Source organism: Orycteropus afer, unplaced genomic scaffold (genome assembly GCF_000298275.1).
Source record: "Orycteropus afer afer isolate SDZICR_OR568_19922 unplaced genomic scaffold, OryAfe1.0 scaffold00075, whole genome shotgun sequence".
NCBI classification, from domain to species: domain Eukaryota; kingdom Metazoa; phylum Chordata; class Mammalia; order Tubulidentata; family Orycteropodidae; genus Orycteropus; species Orycteropus afer.
The window spans coordinates 8,738,149-8,760,905 of NW_006921662.1; the positions used below are offsets into that span (position 1 = coordinate 8,738,149).

The following is a 22,757-nucleotide window of genomic DNA, read 5'->3' on the forward strand; positions in this document are numbered from 1 at the left end:
TATGGGTTTATTAAGGAAGTAACAGATTCAGGAACACTCAGGACACAGTTCTTCAATCAGGACAGCTTCCCCTCAGCTGTGCCAGAGGCAGGTCTCTCTCTCTCTCTCTCTGGCCCTTGACCCCTCGGGCTAGCCTCTGCCCTGCTCAGGCAAGTGTTACAAAGTTCTTTTAGCTCTGTCAGAAAATGTCTAGTGGTACCCCACTCCACCAGCAAGCCTCCTGCCCAAAGGCATTCCACTTTCTGGCTCTGTGGTCTGGGAAGCCCACCACTCATCTCATGCCAGTCTCTTGGTTCTGCTGCCTCTGCTGCTGCCATTTCTCTGCTGCTGCTGCTGCTGCTTCTGTTGTTTCCCACCATCTCTAGTGTCACAGCTCTCTTCCTCCTGAATCAAGAAGGTTCAGTGCAGGTTCAGGCCCCCCTTCATGATTCACACACACACACACACACACACACACACACACACACAACACCCTCATCTTTTTCTACTCAGGATCCAGTGTACTCATGGATGCCTGGCCATAGCTGTGCATGCGAGCCTCTTGGCTGTGGGCTGCCAGAGGGCAGGCCGCATGGTGTAGGTGGATTCAGAATCCTCAAGACAGCAGCTAAGGTAGGAGGAGGGGCTGCTCGTCAGGGGCACCACCCCACAGGGTCTAAAGGGACACTGTGCTTCAAAAGGCAGTGATGATATGTTCATTTGGCTTGTCCCCTTGCTGAAGTGCATCCACTTCCAGAGAGCAAAGTGGGTTGCAGATCTACATATGAGAAGAGACTGCACAAGTCTAGGATGGAGAACTCAGGAAGGCACTGTAGCCAGGGAAGCTGACCCCTAGAGTTCTAGCTCAGGCATAGGAGTGACAGGGGGCAGGTCTGTTCCCATAATCAGAGATGATGCCTCTTGTCACTTGGCCACTAATAGGTTCTGGGAAAGGAAGTAATGTCAGGGATTTGGGGACAGTGGTGTCTAGGGGTGGGACTGGACAAGGGAGTGGAAGTGGACAATGTGGTTGAAGCTAAATGACAAAAGCACCCATAGCCAAAACAAACCCACCCTCACTTGTGGGGCTGGATCTCTTGTGCCACTAACTCACATTATATTCTCTGGCAAATCTCATACCCTCTCTGGGGTCTAGTTTTAGGTCCCTGGGAGCCTCAAGGTGGGTCTATCTGTACAGTGGAGATGCCGGACTTGAAAGTCCCTCAAAGGTAAAAGCTGATAGAGAAAGAGAACCAAAAACCAAACCAAACTCACAGCTGTCAAGTTGGATCCGACTCATAGTGACCACTCCTGGGCTTTCCGAGGTGGTATCACTATGGAAGTAGATTGCCCAGCCTTCCTTCTGAGGAGTGGCTGGTGGGTTTGAACTGCCACCCTTCTGGTTAGTAGTCATATGCCTTAGGTACTACACCACCAGAGCTCCCAGACTCCCAGATAAAGAATGGCTGATGTCATTCCCCCCTGGTGAGCTCCAGCTGTGCTGCCCAGCGGAACATTCTGAGGTGATGAGAATGCTTGTGTCTGTGCTACAGCAGAGAATAGCCAGATGTGCCTCTTGAGTCCCTGAAATGTGGTTAGTGCAACTGAGGAACTGAATTCTTAATTTCATGTAAGTTTAACTCATTGATATATAAAAGATGCTCAGCATTATTAGTCACTGTTGTTGTTAGGTGCCATCCGATAGGTTCAGACTCATAGCAACCATAAGTACAACAGAATGAAACAGTGCCTGGTCCTGTGCCAGCTTCACAATCGTTCCTATACTTGGGCCCATTGTTGCAGCCACTGTATCAGTGCATCTCATTGAGGGCCTTCCCCTTCTTTGCTGACCCTCCACCTTACCAAGCATAACATCTTTCTCCAGGGACTGGTCCCTTCTGACAACATGACCAAAGTAGGTTAGGCGAAGTCTGGACATTCTTGCTTCTGACAAGCATTCTGGCTGTACTTCCTCCAAGACAGATTTGTTCGTTTGGTCATCTGTGGTGTTCTGGTTACCTAGTGCCGCTCTGACAAGAAATATATCACAAATGGGATGGCCTTAACAAACAGGAGTTTATTCTTACAATATGGAGGCTTTAAGTCCAAGTTCAAAGTGCCAGCCTCTAGGGGCTGGATGAAAGCCCCTCATCCTTGGAGTCCAGCTCTGCCTTCTGCTCCTGGCCCACTGGAGCTAGAGGCATTTCTTTGTGCAGACAGCTGCTGGCTGCTGAGGTTGAGAAGTCCCAAGGTTGACAAATAAAAAGACACAGTCCCAATATTACCAAACCACATGGCAGGCCATTAACTTAAGTCATTGTAAGTTCCAAGGCTGGCAGAGCATAGCAGGCTGCTGAGCAATGACATGGCTGCATGCAGAGTGATAAGAATGTTCTAGAATTGGATAGTGATGGTGATTGCAGAAAGATGGCCAATTGTTCTAGCAAGGCACTCTGGTGGTGTGGTGGTTAAGGCATTTGGCTGCTAACCAAAAGGTCAGAGGTTTGAACCAACCAGCTGCTCCGTGGAAAAAAAGATGAGACGGTCTGCTTCCATAAAGATTTATAGCCTTGGAAACCCAGTGGGGGTTACAATGAGTCAGAATTGACTCAATGGCAATGAGTTTGGTTTTTTTTGTTGTTGCTAGTGGCTACCATATTGGACCATGCAGCTCTCAAGTCACACTGTCTGGGTTTAAATTCTGTCTTTACTATTTACTACAGCTTAATGTCTCTGGGACATTTAATGAGCTCTGGTAGCATAGTGCCTAAGGTACTTGACTGGTAACCAGAAGGCTGGTGGTTCAAACCCACCAGCCACTCCTCGGAAGGAAGATGGGGCAATCTACTTCCGTAGTGATACTGCCTTGGAAACCCAAGGAGGGGTCACTATGAGTCGGGTCCGACTTGACGGCACATAACAACAACGTCTCTGGGATTCAGTTTGCTCTGTAAAATGGGCATAATAATTGGACTACTTCAAAAAGTTGTCATGAGCATTGAATGGGTAATATAGATAAAGCCCCTGAATTCCCTGGCATACACTGTAGAAGAGTAAGCTCTTACTACTAATATTACTAGTTTCACTGCCAGAAATTTCCCCAGAGCCTCGTCCGATTGTCATCCACACCTGGGCCCAGCCCTTTCCACTCCCCCTGCCTTCCCCTGTTGTGTATACTGTTACTATAACAACCACAGCAGCAGCGACTTCATTGCAACAGGGTGTCACATGAAGGGTCTGGGCAGCATCACTAATGGAAAACATGTCTAGTAAACCTTGAGGTTCACTGGGCAGGTAAGACAGTGCCTATTGGGGAACAAGGGCACAAGAGTTCTCAGACACAGGCAAACCCAGATAACCATTGTCGTCAAGTGGATTCCAACTCACAGCGACCCTGTAGGACACAATAGAACTGGCCCACAGAGTTTCCAAAGCTGTAATCTTTGTGGAAGCAGACTGCCACATCCACAGATCAGCTGGTAGGTTTGAACTGCTGACCTTTCGGTTGGTGGTCAAATGCTTTAACCACTGTGCCACCAGCGTTCCTTCTCAGACCTAGTCAGGCCATTTTCTGCTGAAGGCCTATCTTCCAAGCTGAGCCTTAGAGTCCAAGTCTTTAAAGGAGAGAACACTTAATATGTTTGAGAATCCTCTCTGATCCCTTAACCTAACATTCAGAAGGACATGGGGCAGGGAGTGCAGGGGACTGGATAAGCAAACTAGCTTCCCCTTCCAAACGGGGCTCAAAGCCAGGTGCCCTCTCCTGGTCCCACAGCCCTAAGTGTTGACCATCCTGGAATGAATGAATTCTCCTCTAAAGCTAGATCTTAAGAACTGGCTATGGAGATAGGGCTCTCCCCTGGAGCTTTAATGCTTGCTCCCCAAGTTCTAGTCCAAAGGTTGGACTTGCTCTGGTCACAAGGTAGATCTGTCCCCTAACAAAGCTGGAGCTTGACCCGGCTGGCCACGTGGGCTGCCTTTTGTGACTCACTTCCTGCCGCAGGCTCATTGCAGAGAGGAGCTGCCACTCTCCCACAGTAAGGGCCAAGCTGGGTGTGCTGGTGGGTGGGAGGGGAAAGTGACTCCTCTCATCAGGCAGGCGTCAAGAACTTTACAGAGGAGCAGAGGCAAGAGAGACTCCCAAAGCATGGGTTTGAACCCTTACCCACTCCCCACTTCCTCTGGAGGCAATTGCAGCTTGTCAAGTGGAGCCTACAGGTCCTGAGAGCCCTCCTTCATGGCTAATTCTCAGAAGCCAAGCACTACTTCCTCTCGCCAGGAACAGGAAGAACTTCCCTCAGTAAAAGGGAGGGTAGGGAACAGTGGCCAATTCTGGCCCATGGCAGCCCCAAGTTGTGTCAGAGTAGAACTGTGCTCCGTAGGGTTTTTCCGGTGGCTGAGTTTTCAGAAGTAGATCACCTGGCCTTTCCTCCCAGGCTCCTCTGGGTGGACTGGAGCCTCAAGCCTCTCAGTTAGTAGCTGAGTGCTTAACTGTTTGTGCCACCCAGGGACTCCCATTAGGAGATGCTGCTAAATCTTGACTGTTCTCCAGAAATGAGAAAGAAGTGCAACCCGGGCACTGAGGTTTGGGATGTGGGGAAGATATCAGTCTTAGGTGTGCAGAGCCTGGGAGGAACAGAAACTCAGCTGCACAAAATGCAGAGGGAAGCCAACCCTTTGGGTGGCTGTTCCCAGGTGGGAGAGTGAGAGTGCTGCTGGTCTTGCAGCATTGCAGCAGCAGCAAGGCCACGGAAGGCTGAGGACCAGCAGTGCCCCCTTGTGGCCCTTCTCAGCAGCAAACCCCAGAGACTGTCAGGGGCTGGCCTGGGGCTGGCTTCCTCAGGCTAGGAGGATGAGGAGCAAGAAGTAGGTGACTCCTCCTATCCGAAGCATGGAGGTGTGGAAGTGGGCTTTTTGCGGAAAACAGACAGTGGACTTGTGTCTAGGGACAAGTCTGAAGCCCCAGGACACTGCCCAGTGGCCTGCCATCAGGAAATTGAGCCAGTTTTGTTATGGACACTCTATTCTGATAGAATGCAACAAGAAGTCAGGATTTCTAAAAATGTGACCTGCATCACATGAACCACTATGGGTGCTTGCAAATATGCAGATTCCTGGGCCCAGCTGTCCAGTACACCAAATCAGAGTCTGAAGGGTAATACGCTGCCATCTGCATTTAAACACACTTCTGGGTTTTAGAAAAGGTACTTAATAAAATTCTCAGCTAACTAGGGAAGTATAAAATGAGATTGTCAAAGCTGGTTAGGTGCCTTGAGTATTCATTACCCCAACTCTCTTATAGTTAGAGAAACATAGGCTCAGAGATAGGAAGCAGTTTATCCAAGGCTCCACAGCTAATTAGTGTGTGCCCTTGAGAAAACCAAGGTAGAACTATTGATGTGCCCCAAGCTGCCTTCCCCACTCCCCTGGGTTCACAATTCCCCTTAGCTGAGTGACCAGCGGAGATACTTCACTGAGGGCCCCTAGTCTGAGCCTTCTCACTCATTCAGAATCATAACTAGGTGACCTGAGGAGATAACCTGCCTGGCATTTCCAGGCCAGAGGTTCTCGGTGACCATGCATGCCCTTGACTTTTCCTTCCCTGCCTCATACACCCAAATGGTGGATACATTATTTCTTTACTCCAGGCTTTTCCTAGCCATTTGGTCCCCAGTGGTTTCAAATAGTAAGAGGGCCACTGATTCTCTGGGCAAGAATGGAAAACCTTAGCAGCTCCTCTGGGAAGCAGGAGTGCTCAAGAATGAGGCACCTGTATGTGCCACAGCTACAAGATTCCATGACAACCACCTTTGACAATATTGTGACTTAAGTGGGGGACTGAATGAAATGATGCGATTACTACTGCTCACTGCTGTCAAGTCGGATCCGACTCATAGTAACCCTTCCTTGGATTTCCGAGGCAGTATCACTATGGAAGTAGATTACCCAACCTTCCTTCTGAGGAGTGGCTGGTGGGTTTGAACCCCCAGCCTTCTGGTTAGCAGTCAAATGCCTTAGGCACTATGCCGTCAGAGCTTCTATGATGGGATTAGTCATAGAATAAATAGTTCCCTGCATGCACATTCCATGGAAGTGGGGTGCCTCTTCAGGTAGGGCCCCCAGCATTCTTTCGAGGGCCTCTGGGGTCATCATGCCAGGAGGAGGGGATTGCTGTAAGGACAAGCTGCTGTGCCCTACTTGAGGGTAGAGGAGTGTGGTGTTCAGTGGGGGTGTCCTCTGTCAGTTTTCAACACCCACTCCCTAGCCACTCTGTAGGACTGAGCCATCACTTACTTCAAGGGAGGGGTGCAGCCAGTCTGAGGTCACAGGCTGCAGGAACTTACAGAACTCACCAGGTACAACCTCTGAGTACAACCGGCGGAGACCAAGACTGTCTCGTACAGCCAAGGCTCAGACTGAGGTGCCTGCATATACCCTCAGGCTGGTGTATGGGAATGAAGAGGCTGGAGGTGAAAGGCTTTATGCTCTTGAGTGAAGGAGCCCTGGTGGGCACAATAGTCAACTTTCAACTGAAAGGTTGGCGGTTCAGACCCACCCTCTGGCTCCATGGGAGAAACACCTTGTGATCTACTTCTGTAAAGATTACTGCCAGGAAAACCTTATGGGGCAGTTGTGCTCTGTCATAGGGACTTGCCATGAGTCGAAATCAACTCAACAGCACCCAGCAACACCAACATGCTTTTGAGTGGAGGAGGAGGAGGATTAAAACCAGATTCAGATTCCCAAAGACATTTACTCATTATAAACACAAAACAGCCATCAGCAGTTACTGGTCATGACTTGTTAAAACAAGCTCCCAATGATCTTTTGTGGCTATCTTACTAAATATTGTTTGAAGAAAGTGGCCCACTGGTTAGGGCTGGAAACCTTGTTAGAAAAACATTTGCATTTGTAATGGCATTTATTAGAATGGTATTTGGACTGTGTCTCTTAGGAGCTCAAACTGAGACAGATTTCAGAACTTAGAGAAGACATGGAGCCCATCCTTGGCATCTAATAGGATCAGGAGAGATTTTTGTCCCTTGGGAGTTGTTGAAGGAACTCTGGGGGTGTGGTGCATAAGGCATTTGGCTGCTAACCAGAAGTTCAGCTATTCAAACCCACCAGCCGCTCCGTGGAAGATGAGGCAATTTACTTCCATAAAGATTGATAGCCTTCTAAACCTAATGGGGGTCACTATTAGTCAGAATTGACTTGATGGCAGTGGGTTTTGTTTTGGGTTTTTGAGAGTTGTTGAAAAGGGGATGTGTGTGTGTGAAATATTTAATCCTTCCTGTTTCTAGGTGCTTTAGTCTAGCCTAGATTTCTAAGTGACTGTGGTCCCAAACTATACCAGGTGGTTAATTTTCATTGGATTCACCTCCTCTGGTGACACATCTCAGTGTGTCTCAACCCCAGCCCACAGCATGGAGCAAAGAGATAGGGAGCTCTGGTGGTAAGAGTGCTTGGGCCAGGAATCACACCTGCCCTGCCATCTACAACCTGGTGACACTAGGCTTACCCTTTCTGTCTGTGGACCTGAGTGATACCTTGTTGTTTCCCCATCTTTCAAGCTCAAAAATGTTCTTCCTCTCAGCTCACTCCCATTCCTCCTGTTGGTTCCTACATAGCTTAACCACTCACAACCAAAGCCTGTGTGGAGGTCCTATGCAAACCCAGCCCTCTCTGGCCTCTGCCCTGGGCTAAATGATGAAAGTGGGTTCTACAGCATTGGTGTTGGAAGTAATTAAGATTTCAACAGACAGTTACTGCAGTTTACTTAATTGTCAGCTGATAATTAAAATTTTATAGAACTTGGGGAAATTTGACTGCTGGGTGATAGATCCCCTCGAGTCCCTCTTCCTTCCTGTACTTCCTGAATCTGCTGGAGCTCTTACCCTCAGTTGGGGGCTCCCCATCCATCACTTTACCACTAGTTTCTAGAGTGAGGACCGGAGGAGGCTGCTGAGGCCCAGGATTTCTCATGGCTGAGATTGGCTCCAAGGAAAAAGGCTTGAAGATGTGGCATCACTGCAGTGAGGGCAAGAGAGGGAGTCAGGCCTTGTGAGACAGAGACAAGATTTTTGTTACCACCCCATCCACCTGCACCTCCAGGTATGAGGGCCTCACCCAGCCAAAGTGAGGTCCCAGAGAAGAAGGTAGAGTCCACCTTAGCTGTGCCCTCTGGGAGTAATACCATACATCAGCAAATGCACAGAGACAGGGAGCCAGCCGCAGCCCCAGCCTGAATGTGCACCTGTTCATCACCCTTGTGCCTTCTGACAGATAAGAGCTAACATTCAGAGAGCATCTACTATGTGCCAGGCATCATACTAAATACTTTAAGTGAATTAGCTCTTTAATCCTCACAACAGTCCTTTGAGGTGAGTACCATAATTATCCCCATCTTAAAACACTTTGCCTCCTGGTGACCCCACATGGGTCATAGTGGGACTGTGCTCCACAGGGTTCCCCCAGGGCTGATTGTTTTGGAATACATCTCCAGGCCTTTCTTCCAAGACATTTCTGGGTGGACTTGACCTTCTAACCTTTTGATTAGCTGCTGAGCACATTAACTGTTTGCATCACCCAGGACACCATCCCCATTTTACAGAGCAAAAAACTGTAGCAAGTTGAAGTGACTTTTTTTAAGATCAGACAAGCTGGGAAGAAGCAGCGTCAGGATCTGAACTTAAGGCTTTCTGCTCAGTCTCTTGGTCAGCAAGTTCAACTGAGTCACTGGGCCAAGAACTGACAGTGTGGTGTAATGTCAAGAACACAAGCCTAAGAGTCAGAAAGCCTTAAGTTCAGATCCTGACTCTCCTGGGGAGCGTCTCACCCTCCTGGGGAAACATGTCTCACCTGTTCTGACTTCAACAACTGATAGAAAGACCCTGTTTACCATCATCCTCACAGTACAGTCTGGGCCATCCTTTCTTCAGGTTAACTTATTCTCTTCTGCTAGCTTCTCTTTACTCTTCTTTTTTCCTCACCTATGATGGAAGTCTCTCCATGCAAATGTTTGCAGAGTTTCAGGACTGTGTGCGTGATGGTGCAAGGGTTTCCACTTACTTGGCCACAAGTAGGTATGTATGAATGGAGGCATCTGTGTGTGTTTTGAAACCCTGTATTGGCATGAAAATAACAGGAGCTTTGAAGTCAAACCCAGATTGACTCTTGTGACTCACTTTAAATAACATGGGAAGTGCCTAGAATTGTGTCTGGCACATGGTCAACATTCTAGAGCTGGGAGTCACTTGTATTTGCATGCATGTCCTTAGCCTCAAGACTCTTGATGAACAGTACACTCTGTGATTTTGTGTAAGTGGCCAAAGTGTGTAGAAAGAAGTATCATCCTAAACTGCAGTACTCTAGTGGATGTTGTTTATGGCACCTGTGAGTTACCAAGGTGATAGATGGGATGGGGGACTGTTGTATATCATCTCAGGAGCACAAACATCCTCCTCAGTTGCTCCATCTGCATGAAATGGCTTGGAGTGTCAGCCCAGGAAAATACCATGAGCTTCCCTTCCGTAGGCCATAGTGTCGCCCCCACCTGGCCTTCCTCCAACCCTATTTCAAACTCTTACAGCTGGATCTTGTTGTGTGGAAGAAGTTAAGAGGGGACTTTTGGAGTAAAATTATGGGCTGTGTCCTGCACCAAGGTATCCAAACAAAGAGAAAGGTGAGGCTGACTTTTCATTTCTGCTCTGCTGGCCAAGGCTTAGCCCTTGGCAGGTGCTGTGTCTGCCTTTTTCTAATTTGCACAAAGGTAATAGATAGCCTGGTCATGTTCTGAGCACACCCCACACTACGGGATTCTGAGGGGGTTGATGAGGTCCCAGGCCTCTTCTCATCAGCCTTTTCTGGCTTCTGTTCATCCCCTAGGTGCCTGGGTGGTGCAGACAATTTTCACTCTGAAAGGTTGGCCATTTGAACCCATCAGCAGAGCAATGGAAGAAAGACCTCTCAATCTGCTTCCATAAGGATTATAGCCAAGAAAATTATATGGAGTTCAGTTCTACTCTGTAACACATAGGGTCACCATGAGTCAGAATTGACTGGACAGCAGCTAACAATAACATTATTTGTCCCTTACGGCTACTCCACACCCAAACCCTGACATTTGACAAAGATGAGTAGAAGCAGCCTCAGAGGCATCTTGACTTAGCTAATAAAACAAACCATTGAGCGTTCAGGTTACTGTTAACCATCACAAAGCAGCGTGTGCCTCAGGTACTTTCATCCCATCCTTGACCCTCACCACCGTAGGAGAGAATAAGGAAAGGGTAAAGTCTAGTTGAGGTCTTGGGTTGAGGTCAGGGGTGAGGTGGGAGAAAGATAGGAGTGGGTGAGGATGAGGAGAGTATTGTAACATTCATACTTTTAAGCCAAAAGTAAAGCTTTGCCACTGGGATCATGAAATGTCAGATTGCCTCCCCGACCAAGTGTCTGCAACCTCTTGAGCTCTTGAGGCTTTCCCTTCATGTGTGTGTAAGTCCTCTCCTCCTGGGGCTGTGGGTTACAGCCCACCCCCATCTGTCACCCAGAAATGCGGAGCCCAGCCAGACTCCTCAGGAGTCCTCACCCCAGCAGAGCCACCCTGAGCTGAGCCTTCGAGAAGCAGGGTGGCATACACAGGATGGCCACCAGGGGACACTGCTGGGGCATGAAGGGAACTTTAGAGGGTAACCTCCACAGGACCCATCCCAGTGTAAAAGCAGAAACCAAATCCTGGGGAGAGGGTATTGCCAGGAAGTCAAGCTCTGTCCCAACCTCCTCCCCCATGTGCTCCAAACCTACCCCTATGTGGAGGCTTCCTGGAGTCATGTTCTTCCACTAACGTCTCTCTGCAACCTTCAGCCAGTCACCCCTTGCCTGGACCTCAGTCTATCCAGTGAGAGGGACTGAGTGACTGAATGAATAACTGGGCTGAGGCCAGAGGGCTGGGGCTGGGGTCTTTGAGGGAAAAGATGTGGGAAACAAGGGACCACAATTAGTGCAATGGGAAGCAGGAAAGGGTCTTTTCTCTGTTCCTACCACTCCCTCTCTGTACCCCAGGGTCCTAGAGCATTGGAGAAAGCAGAGTGACCCTGCTGAGCTCAGCTGGCCACCATATGGATTAAACTTTTTTCCCTCTAAGAGGATAATCATCCATCCATTTTTGAGATGTTCCTTGAGCACCTGCTACGTGCCATCTCTGTGCTTAATGCTAGTGGTGCAGAGATGCCCTGTGTTACATTGTAAGAAACGTGAGTTCCTTCCAGAGCTCAAATCTGCCCTATGTGCTAAGCATGCGACTGTGGGGAATTTACTTGACCTATCTGAGACTCAGTTTTCCTATCTGTAAAATGGGGGCAATGGCACAGATCTCCCATAAATGTTGTAAGGGTTGAACCAAATAAGGATTGAATTTCTGGCACACACCCAGAAGTCTCTCCATCACCTTTCTCTTAGGAACTGTGTACCCTTTAGAGATGTGTGTCCTTTTCCCACATCTCTGCCAAACCCATTGAAAGCAGCTCACTTGTGTTGTGATTGTGCCCAGAAGTGCATATCTTGGCACCACGTTCTCAACCCCTCTGTAGCACTGAAGAATTTATCTTTAAATACATACATACATATATGTATGTATGTATGTATATATATATACACTTTCTGACCTATCTGTTCCATGCCAAGCCATCAGGTAAAGCCATGGAGCAGCTAGCTCAACAAGGTGACACTTGCCAGGGTAAACAGGCATTGACAGCCATGGACAAGATGCCAGGCCTGGGGACCGAGCTCAGGCCGTTGGCATGGAAGTCTGCCATTTTTTTGTTCTCCTTGACTTCAGTATGGATACCTGGTGCTGACCTTGAGAGATCCCCCCTCCCAGCCTCCTACAGGCTCCCCTGGGGCAGGAGATGGCCAGGTCAGGGTATGGAGTTGTCTCAGAAAAAGGTGCCCTGGAAGGCTCTGGAGAGGGCAGTGCCGCCTGGCTCCCTGCCCGCCCTGCCCAGTCCTCCCTTAGCCAAAGACAGTCAAGGCAGCTGCCTGCCAGCCTGCCTGGACTGAGTCTTGGGAAAAAAAAAACCTTGAAGGGGTTCAGAAATGTTCCCTTTGGCAGCTAAGCGAATATAACTCTCCTGCTGAGTGTCCCCCCTTCCGAGAGCCAGTTGTTAAACATTTACCAGCACACCACTGGAGAGGGGCCTCAGACAGAGGTTCCCACTGACCTCAGTCATGAGAAGCCTTGCCTGGGATCTCTGCTGTGAGAAGCAGGGCTCAGGGGTCTAAGGGGAATGCATGAGCACAAAAGGCCTTGTGTCTTTGGTCCCCTCCCAGAGTCAGGGGCTTCACAGGGCTCAAAGGCATGTCTCTAGAACCCCTGGGAGGGCCTGCTCTGCTGGCCATCTTCCGGGAAGGGTGAAGGCAGGTGACTAGCAAGTCCCAGGACTGGCCTCCAGGAAATACGGTCACTCTTCCACTTTCTGGTCTTTCAGGGTCCCTAGCCTTCTTCACTCATCCAGCCTTTCCTTTCTCCCTCTCAGACCCAGAGTCCCAGAGAAAGAGGACCGTACAGAATGTCCTGGATCTTCGACAGAACCTGGAAGAGACCATGTCCAGCCTGCGAGGGTCTCAGGTGACGCACAGGTAAGCCCAAGCTGCCGAGGGGGGTCATGCCTGCCACCATCCATTTTCTCTCCTCCATTCTGGAGGGCAGGGCCCTACTGTATCTCCAAACCTCTGCCTGGTCAGCCAAGTAGCCTGGCCCCATGGAGCCAGTCCTGCAGGGAGAAGAGAATCCAGCCATCTCAACGAAAGAAGCTTGGCTTTATGTTGTCTCTGCTTGTGCTTGAGCATTAGACTTCATTAAACAACAAGTTTGAAAATCACTAGTATAGGAGATAGAAAGCAGAAGCTATCATACAACTCAATGAGTGACCTTTCATACTCATTTTTCCTTCCAGCCTCAGTCTCCTCATCTGTAAACAGGGCCTCCTGTCTAAAGTTCCCATTGGTCTGAGATTCTAAGACTGGTCCTCTTGCCAACACTCAGCATCTTTTCACTTCCCTGTCAGTTAGATGCCCTGTTATCTCTTCAGCCAGCTGCTGAGGGAGACCTGCAGTACTCAGCAGGACCCACAGTGTCACCTATATCCTGTTTCCTGTGGGTGTGCCCTCACCCACCCCTCATGGAGACCTCACTGCTCCAGCTGCATGGGGCACTCACCCCCTCCCATAGCGCCTCTCCCTGGAGCAGGGTCCTGGCCACAGCCTCTGCCATGACTCAGAATTTCCCCTGTTGGCTCCTTGGGCTGCCCAGATGAGCTCATGCTGTCAGCTCCAAGGGGGGCAGAGGGCTAGGCTGAGCTCTGGGGTAGACGGTGGGAGAGCACACAGCTCACATTGGGAAATCATAGGGGGTGTGGAGCAAGAAGGCTGAGGGAAGGACAGGCAGCCTCCACAGTTGGACTGGAAATGGGTTCCTCCCCATCTCCTGGGGGTGGAAAACTGAGAGCAAAGTTGGGACATGAGAAAATGTGGGAAAAGGGCTTTCCTTAACCCAAGTGCATGGCCAGTGGTATCCAGACTAAAGTTACATATCTCCAGTGGCAGAGAGCTCACTACTTCTTTAGCCATGGCAGTCTGTCATGGGATTGTGGGGACTGTGAAGGGGCCTCCAGTAGCTTTCACTCCAGGCTCAAGTTCTTCTCTTAAGACCATCCTTTCTCCTTCCACTGCATCTCACTCCTACCCCCACCCCGTCCCTCACCTTGGACACTTAGCCCTTTGCTCTTGACTTCTAAAATATTTGAAATGGTGTCAAGTTAGATCAAAGCCCCTGTGCTCTGGGCTTGCCTCTATTCAGGCTAGCAAGACTCTGACTCCAGAAAGGGCGGTGATCAAGGAGGTCTAAGGAAAAAAGTAGGTAGTGGGACTCCAGGAGGCCATGGGACTCAGGGCCCCATGCCTCTGTCACCCACCCTCACCCAAGCCCTTGCAGCCCTGAGCAGGAACCCAAGTTTGACACACACAGCTCAGGAACCCACGAGTGAAATCTTGACATCCTCCTTCTTCTATTAGGGAAGTTGTTGGAACACCTCTCAGCACCAAGTCACCTGCCAACCCCATGCCAAAAAGCCAGAAAGTGCTTCGTTGTGAGAGGGTCACACCCCAAGTGACTCATCCACAGGGAAGAGCAGAAGCAGCTGCTCTGGCCTTCGGGTTGCACTGACTGGGAGCAGCCAGCTCCACCATCCGTTAAACAGGGCAGCTTGACCCAAGCAGGGACTGTTTGTTTTCTGCTTGGGGTGGAAAGAGGGGAGGCCTTAAGCCTTTGGTGTAAACTTGACTGGTTTGGGGGTGTGGGGGTTTGGTGAACCTCAGGACTCTGGCTTCTATCTCCCTTTATGAGAAAGGAACCAAGAGGCTAAAGTTGTTTTTTCTGTTTACTGTGCACCCAGAGCCACTTCCTCTCTTAACCTTTGGTTTATGTTATTCCTGTTCCACACTTTCATAGCCAAAACAATGCTTCCCTAAAGTTTTATGGCTCTTTTACTTTTTAAAGTACTTTCCATCTATCAGCCCTGAGCAAAGGCAGGATATATACATATCCTCTGGGTTAGAGAAGGAGCAACTTAGGCTGGGGAGAGGGAGTCACTTGCCAGAGTCACACAGATCACAGGCTGATGAGGGTGGGCTCTGCAATAAGCAAGCTAAGAGCCTGCGGCAGCTGTTTATTAGACACAGTGCTGGGCACTGGCCCCTCAGAACAAGCATTGGCTTTATCCTTGAGGAGCTTACAGTCCAGTGAGAGTTATTTTCATTGTGGAATGCACAGACTAACTTGAGATTCAGTTCCTGTTCAGAAACCTTTATTCCTCTGCTGCTTCCTCTATTTCTACTGGCTCGTTTCCCTTTGGAAGGAGAGAGTCTGGGTCAGGGGGCTGGAGCTGGAGAGGAAATGAAAGTCTTTCCTCCCCAGAAAGAGGCCAGACTGAAGGGCTGGGGTACAGGGCTGGAAGTCAAGAACTGAGATTCTCAGCTCGAATCTCTTCCCACCAACTTAGTACTGGGGATGAATGATCTTAATGTCTCTCTCTAGAAAATCTTGCATGTCTTTTGTGTTTTTTGGAAAAGAAAAGCAGTGAAATGAGGAAAGAGGCAGTTTCAATGCAGAGAGCTTAACAGGGGACAGGTCAGAGATAGAACTAAAGAATCTGGACATTCAGTGCTACCCACTCCTCTACACTAAGTTACCAAAATGCAGGCTAACTACAAAACCAGCTCACCTGGAGATCCCCATCACCCTGTCAATATGGTTGGTCATCCTTCTCCTCCATCAGCTTGTTTTTCTCAAGCGTTTACTACATAGGGCCTGGTACTGAGTCTTATGAAGAGAACGTCACTGCTCTTCAACTCAGCACATTCACCGTGAGTTTGTCCATCACTAAGTCATTCTTGAACACCGACTGTATGCCAGACACTGTGCTGAGTGCTGAACTACAGTGGTGATCAAGGCAGTGGTCATGCCAGGACCACAGTCTGCCTTCGAGGGATTTCCATTGTCTCTGAGAAGATGAGATGTCTAGATCTACAGTAACTAGGGACTGAAACAAGACAGTATCCAACTAAGTGCTCGAAGGACACAAAAGTAGAACCTGCGGGGGGTCCAAGGGGAGAGAATGAGGTTGGACCAGGGGAGTTGGGGAAGGAACCCCTTAGGAGAGTAAGGAGCAGTGGTCACTAATTGCCCTGCCCTCCAGAACTCTTCCAGGTCGCTCACAGGACTTCTGCAGAAACCACTGTCACGTTCAGTCAAGGACCATATGGCTCCCTCTAGTTTTCTTGAGAAGGAACCCTAGTGGCACAGTGTTTAAAGTGCTTGGCTGCTAACTGAACCATCAGCAGTTCAAACCCACTAGCTGCTCCATGGGAGAAAGATGTGGCAGTCTGCTTCTGTAAAGATTATAGCCTTGGAAACCCTATAGGACAGTCCTACAGGGTCACTATGGGTTGAAATCAGCTAGATGGCAACGGGTTTGGATTTCTTGTTGTTGTTGCTAGTTTCCTTGATCTACCATCAAAAAATAAAGCCCTGTTTCCTTGAGCTCCATGGGAACAATTTTGGCCTTTCCTAGCCCCCAGACTCCCCTAACCTTAGGTCATCTTGGACTACCCAGGGCATTGCTTCCTTGGCCTGCCAGGCCCTGAGACTTGGGTCCTTGGACATCCTATCTTCACTCCCTTGTGTGTTTCCCCCTTTGTCCAGCCAAGGCTGCTTTTATTCCCTGCTGAGGCTCTGCTTCTTCCCCTGCTGCCCTAGGCCTGTGACGTGGACCACTCTTACTGGGGACTTGCCCTATACCTCCACATCCCACTCCAGGCATTCCTGTGTCTGTGGTTTAGGAACAACTAGCCCTCAGCTCATTCATAGAAAAGAAGTGATGGACACACCCTGAACAAACTTAATGACCAAGGTCTCCTAAGCTAGGTGACCAGCCTCTCCCACTCCCCCAGGAGATCTTGCTGGCCCCCTTCTCATTTATTGAGCACCTTCTATATACCAGGCACAGTGTTAGACCTTTATATATATGTTCCTCACAGCTCTGTGAAATAGTCATTATGCTATTCTCTTTTTACAGATGAGGGAAAGGAGGCTTAACAAGATTATTTATTTCCCTTGGACTCATTTAGTTAACAAATGGCAAAAAAGGATTCAATCCCTGATCATATTTAAAAACCTGTGCACTTAGCAGTATATGGGATTGCTTCTCTAGCCTTTTAAAATCATTTTCCTTTGGTAACCTGAGATAACTTTACATACAACAAGGGTAACAACAAACAGTTTGAGGCTTCCCGGAGGAGGAGATCTTGGGCAGGACATGCAGAGTGGAAGGCGGGCATTTCTGGGGTGCAGTGAGGAGTCATGGGGCAGAGCAGCTGTGCTAAGGAGTAAAACAATGCTGTTCTGCTCTCTGTCCAGCTCCCTGGAGATGACCTGCTACGACAGTGATGATGCCAACCCACGCAGCGTGTCCAGCCTCTCCAACCGCTCCTCCCCCCTCTCCTGGCGCTATGGCCAGTCCAGCCCCCGACTGCAGGCTGGCGATGCACCTTCTGTGGGTGGGAGCTGCCGCTCGGAGGGGCCACCTGCCTGGTACATGCATGGGGAGCGGGCCCAGTACTCCCACACCATGCCTATGCGCAGCCCCAGCAAACTCAGCCACATCTCCCGCCTGGAGCTGGTTGAGTCCCTGGACTCAGATGAGGTGGACCTCAAGTCTGGCTACATGAGTGACAGTGACCTCATGGGCAAGACCATGACGGAAGTTGATGACATCACTACTGGGTAAGGGCCGGGCCCTTTCAATAGCTAGGGCAGAGGGCTGGGGAGGACAGTGGAATGACCATTGGGATGGGATTCCTTATAAGTAGAGTGGGACATGAAACAGTTGTAGTTTGCTGTGCTGTGACAAAAGGTATCTATGTAGGGTTTTTATATATGGACTGTGAGTACCTCTGTACATCGGTAAGATTTAGTCTAGACTTGGTGTGGTGAGTGGAGCCTAAATCCCAAGTGCTGATTGATCAATGAAGGCACCTCCCTCTCATTGGCTCCTATGGCCCCACCCTCCTCCCTGGTGTTCTGACCCCCAAAAAGCTGGCTGAAAAAAACTTGGAAAACTGTCTTAGACATAGCTCTTCTACTAACTCTTTGTGGACTTTGGGCAACCTAATCTGCTTTCTTGTTTGTGAAAAGAAGGTAATAATAATTCTTTTCTCTGTCTACTTCAAGGAATTGCTGAGAAGAGAAAAATGAGAGTATATGGGTAAAAGCAGTAGTTAAACAGAAAGTAGTAGTCTTAGCTTTCCTACCTTTGTCGGGGGTTCCCAGCCCCCTTGTTAGTGGCTTTCCGTTTCTACTTCCCAATATCTTCCTCTGCAAATCTTATGCCAGTAATTCACTTTATTAGTTCCATTCTCAGTCTACTAAACCCTTTTTTCCTGCCCTTTGCCCCACAGGGAGCCTTATCTTCATATCTTTTTCTGTCTTTGTCAGAGTTGGGCCTGTAGAGGTCGATTGGACAAAGGTAGTAGTGAGGGGAGACAGTAGGAAGAATGAGGTGCTGGGAGACTCAGGGGTCCTGGCCAACTGTTCCAAGCCCTGAGATCAGAAATATGCAGTGGTTCCAGAAGCTTTTCTCTGGGAAATCTTTCAGCTGACTGCCACCTCCACTCTTCCTTCCTGTTGGTTTGCTGGGGACCTCTCCCTTCCAGCTGACCACACAGAGAGCAACCCCTTTACCCATCCTTCTCAGGGACTTAATATCAGGGATCTCTCCCTAATAAAAATCTCAAGACTTCAAGGGAATAGAAAGTAGCCCCCCTCAGAAAAGACTGAGTGCCAAGCTTAGGCCATCCTGTTCCCCACCCCTGAGGATAAACTTGGAGGGATTGGGTCAGGGCCTGTCCAGCTGATGAGGCTCTGCCCTGGAGCAAAACAACTGACGCATGAATGGGGTTGTTTACTGCCTGTTAAATCCCAGGGGCTTGCTGGACCTCACACTCAGATCTGCCGCTAGAGCTGGGACCAGAGAGAAGTCATGTAGCACACCAGCCCTGAGGCCCTTCTGTGGCCAGAGCCTGTGCTGGACAGGAAGGAAAGCAAGGAGACTGATGAGCTGCTGTGTGCAGCGCCCCCTAGGAAGCTCCTTCTCTGAGGAAATGTCAGATTCCTCCCTTCAGGGAGCTCCCAGTCAGACGGGGCAGAGGGAGGCACAACCTCTGTGGGACAAAGGGCTCAGAAATTCACTGAGTGTTGGAAAGGCCTGACCCCTGGCCTTAATGAAACTCTCAGGCTGAGGAAGATGACAGAACACCTGCCCTCAAGGAGCTCCCAGAATGATGGAGTTGAGAGCCCTCTGAGAGCCCCCCACATGAAGGGGCAGAAAATTCCCCAAGTGGTGGAAGGCACAGGGCCCCAATCTTTGGAGAGGTCCTAATCTGAGGGAGGTGGCAGGACTTTTGGCCCTTACTAGCTGTGTGAGAACAAGCTTTGGTGGCACTGTGGTTAAAACATTGGGCTGCTAACCAAAAGGTCGATGATTCAAGTCCACAAGCTGCTCTGTGGGAAAAAGATGAGGCAGTCTTCTTCCGTAAAGATTTACAGCCTTGGAAACTCTATGGGACAGTTCTGCTCTGTCTTATAGGGTCACTATGAGTCAGAATCACCTCGATGGCAGTGGGTATAGCTGCATAAGACAAGCAAGTTAGTTAACCTTTCTAGATTTTAGTTTGTCTACCTGCTAAATGGCCCTAATAGCTCTGGTGGCATGGTACCTAAGGCACTTGACTGCTAACCAGAAGACTGGCAGTTCAAACCCACCAGCTATTCCTTGGAAGGAAGGTTGGGCAATCTACTTCTGTAGTGATACCACCTCAGAAACCCAAGGAGGGGTCACTATGAGTCGGATCCGACTCGATGACAGTGAGTTTGGTTTTGGTTTTTTCACAAGGCTATTATGAGGATTAAATGGATTAATACCAGCAAAGTGCTTAGAAGACTGCCTGATTTGTAAGTGATTAGTAAATGTTAGCTATTACAGTATTTTAATTGTTGTTGTTATTGCTGTTGTTATTATTTTTACTATTATTATTGAAATGCCTGTCTGGAGAAGGTGAAGGACTCATGCCTATAGAGAGTCCCAGACTGATAGAGAGACACAACCCATGTCCTCGGGGATTGCATCGTCTGACCAAAGAGCCACTCACTCAAAAGAGTCAGAAATAAGACATGGAAGGAAGGACAGACCCAGCACCAGCAGCAGCTGGACAATCAGGAATCATAGATGACGAAGTGTAGGGGCATGGAGTGCTTGGGGGAGAGCACCTCTAGTACCCTGTCTTTAACCTCTTTCTTCTGCACACCATGTGAATCAACATACACAGCAGAATTCACTGTAGCTGGTAGCAATAGGAACTAGTCCTCTCTATATACACAGCGACTGTCAGCCCAGGGGTGTTTGCATAGGGAATATAGAATACAGTGTTGGCGTGACAGTATCTATGAAGTGGGCTGTCCTGTAAACTGTGATGCTAGTTTTCCAGGTGATTTACAAAATAATTTCACATGTACTTTTTATTTATGGTCAGCCTTCCATTGGCAGTAACTCTCAACACTTTAGTTCTAAGGTTTTTCTGGCAGTCACTGCCTGGACAGGACTAGAAACACACCCAACTTTAAATGTGCTAAGGAAGTAAGAGTGGAGGGCAGTCAGTTTATAACTACCGATAATTTTAATGTAAACATCACTTCTCAACTATGTGTTTTTTATGTTTAAGTATGTGTGTGTGTGTGTTTAATTAGAATCAGAGCACCCCTCGATTCCAGCGAATTTTTCCATGTACCAGCAAACCTGAGCTGCGTTTGCTTAGCCTCCTCTTTGATCCTCCCCATCCCCACTATGGGTTCCTAATAAATTTTGTAATTTAGAAAATTACCTATTCTTTTTCTTTTTCTTTTTTTTTTTAATTGTGATTTGGGTGAAAATTTACAGAGCAAATTCACTTTCCATACAACAGTTCACATACACTTTGTCTCATGACATTGACTACAATTTACCCCAATGCAACAGCTCCCCTCCCACTTCCTCCCTACAGTTACCTCTTCCCTGTGTCCATCCCTCCATGCACTCCTGTCCTCTGAGCTGTCTCTCTGTGCATACACAGCCCTTCTTTCTCCCATGATTGTTCTCTCCAAGGACTGTATCTACCTCAGGTAAATGTTCAACTCAGTTGACTGTCTTTTGTTTGGCTGGAAGCCACAGATGTGGGTTCAATTCCAGACCTGAAGGGCAGCTAGGGGCCATAGTCTCAGGGGTTCCACCAGGCTCTATCAGACCAGAAAACCTGGCCCCACTTTTTTTTCCCCCAAAATGATTTTGAGTTTTGTTCCACATTGCTCTCACTCTCTGTCCAGGATCTCCTACAAAGATCCCCCTCTGAGTGGTTGACAGTGGTAGCCAGGCACTGTCTAGTTCTTCTGGTCTCATAGTCATATAGGCTGCAGATCAGATGGTGTACTAGTTGCTAGAACTAATTGTTTCCATGAATCTTTGGTTTTCTTTATTCTTCTTTGCTCTGGACAAGGAGAGACCCATTGTTGCATCTAGATGGCTGCTTGCAAGCTTTTAAGATCCCAGTCACTACTCGTCAAAGTAGGAGGTGGAACAATGTTTTGTGTGGTACGTTATGCCAATTGAGCTTGATGTCCTCTGCAACTATGGTCCCAGGCCCACTGGTTCAACTACTCAGTCACTCTGGACAGCTGGCTATGACCAAGAAGTGACTACAACCTTGTCCCTTGTCAGCTCTACTATACACCTAGGAATTCTTACAGATCATACAAATAAACTTATAGGACCATTGTCTGCCAACCCTATACATGGTCTTGGGTACACTTCACACTTCACAGACATACCTAATAGTTCAGTGGGTCCACCCATCTAGCCACTCATATACCCATGTTTGCCTTCACTGACAATGCAAAAGGGTTCATCTTTGTTGTCTGTACCTTCCATGTACCTCTCATTTGTGTTTCTCTTCCTCAATGCCATCGTGTTGATCACTCACATTTGGTATATTTCCCTTCTCTTCACCCACATCAATACTTATCTCTACCTATCTAACAGTGTTCCTTCCCCTCCCCTCCCACTCCTAGTAACCAACAAAGAAAATTCCCTTCCATAGATAAACCTTTCCTTGACTTTTATATTAATGGACTAATACAATAGTTGTTCTTCTGTGACTGATTTATTTCACTCAGCATAATGTTCTCCAAGTTCATCCACATTATGCAGTGTTTTGCAGATTCTGTGTTATTCTTTAAGGTTGCACAGTATTTCATTGTGTGTATGTACCATAGTTTGGTTTTCCATTCCTCAGTAGATGGACACCTAGATTGTTTCCATCTTTTGGCTATTGTAAATAGTACTGTGATGAACATGGGTGTGCATATGTCTGTTCTTGTCATGGCTCTCACTTCTGTAGGATATATAATATACCTAATAATGGACTGGCTGGGTCAAATGGTATTTCTAATTCCAACTTTTGAAGGAATCGCCATACTGCTTTCCACAGTGGTTGTACCGTTTTACAGTCCCACCAGCAGTGTATGAGAGTCCCAATCTCTCCACAATCTTGCCAGCATTTGGTATTTTCTGTCTTGTTGAACTTTGCTACAAGTGCTGGGGCAAGATGGTATCTCATTGTTGTTTTGATTTGCATCTTTCTAATGGCTAATGATCTTGAGCATTTCTTCATATGTTTGTTGGCCACCTAATATCCTCCTTGGTGAAGTGTCTATTCATGTCTTCTCCCCATTTTTTAAATTGGATTATTTGTCTTTTTGTTATTGAGGTGTTAGAGTTTTCTATAAATTCTAGAGATAAGTCCCTTGTTAGATATGTCACTGCCAAATATTTTTCCCAATCTATAGGTTCTCTTTTGAGTCTTTTGCAAAAGTCTTTGGAAGCACATAAAAATTTAATTTTTAGAAAGTCCCATTCATCTAGTTTCTGTAGTCCCATTCATGCTGTTTGTGCATTTTGGGTTATGCTTGATAGTCTATTTCTGCCATATATTGTTGTTGTTGTTGTTGTTGTTGTTGTTGTTTTGCCGTCGAGTCGGCCCTGACTCATAGCGACCCCTCCTTGGGTTTCCGAGGCAGTTATCACTATGGAAGTAGGATTGCCCAACCTTCCTTCCGAGGAGTGCCATATATTAGGGCC

General features: G+C 48.2%; 1 protein-coding gene across 1 annotated transcript in view; it reads left to right on the forward strand.

Moving 5' to 3' along the window:
- Positions 1–22,757, forward strand: part of NAV1 (neuron navigator 1) — a 234,176-nt gene that overhangs the window by 95,881 nt on the left and 115,538 nt on the right. Inside the window, exons 5-6 of the mRNA XM_007941125.2 lie at positions 12,513–12,615; positions 16,952–17,317. Coding sequence (XP_007939316.2) covers positions 12,513–12,615; positions 16,952–17,317 — 469 coding nt within the window. The remainder of the gene's footprint in view (positions 1–12,512; positions 12,616–16,951; positions 17,318–22,757) is intronic.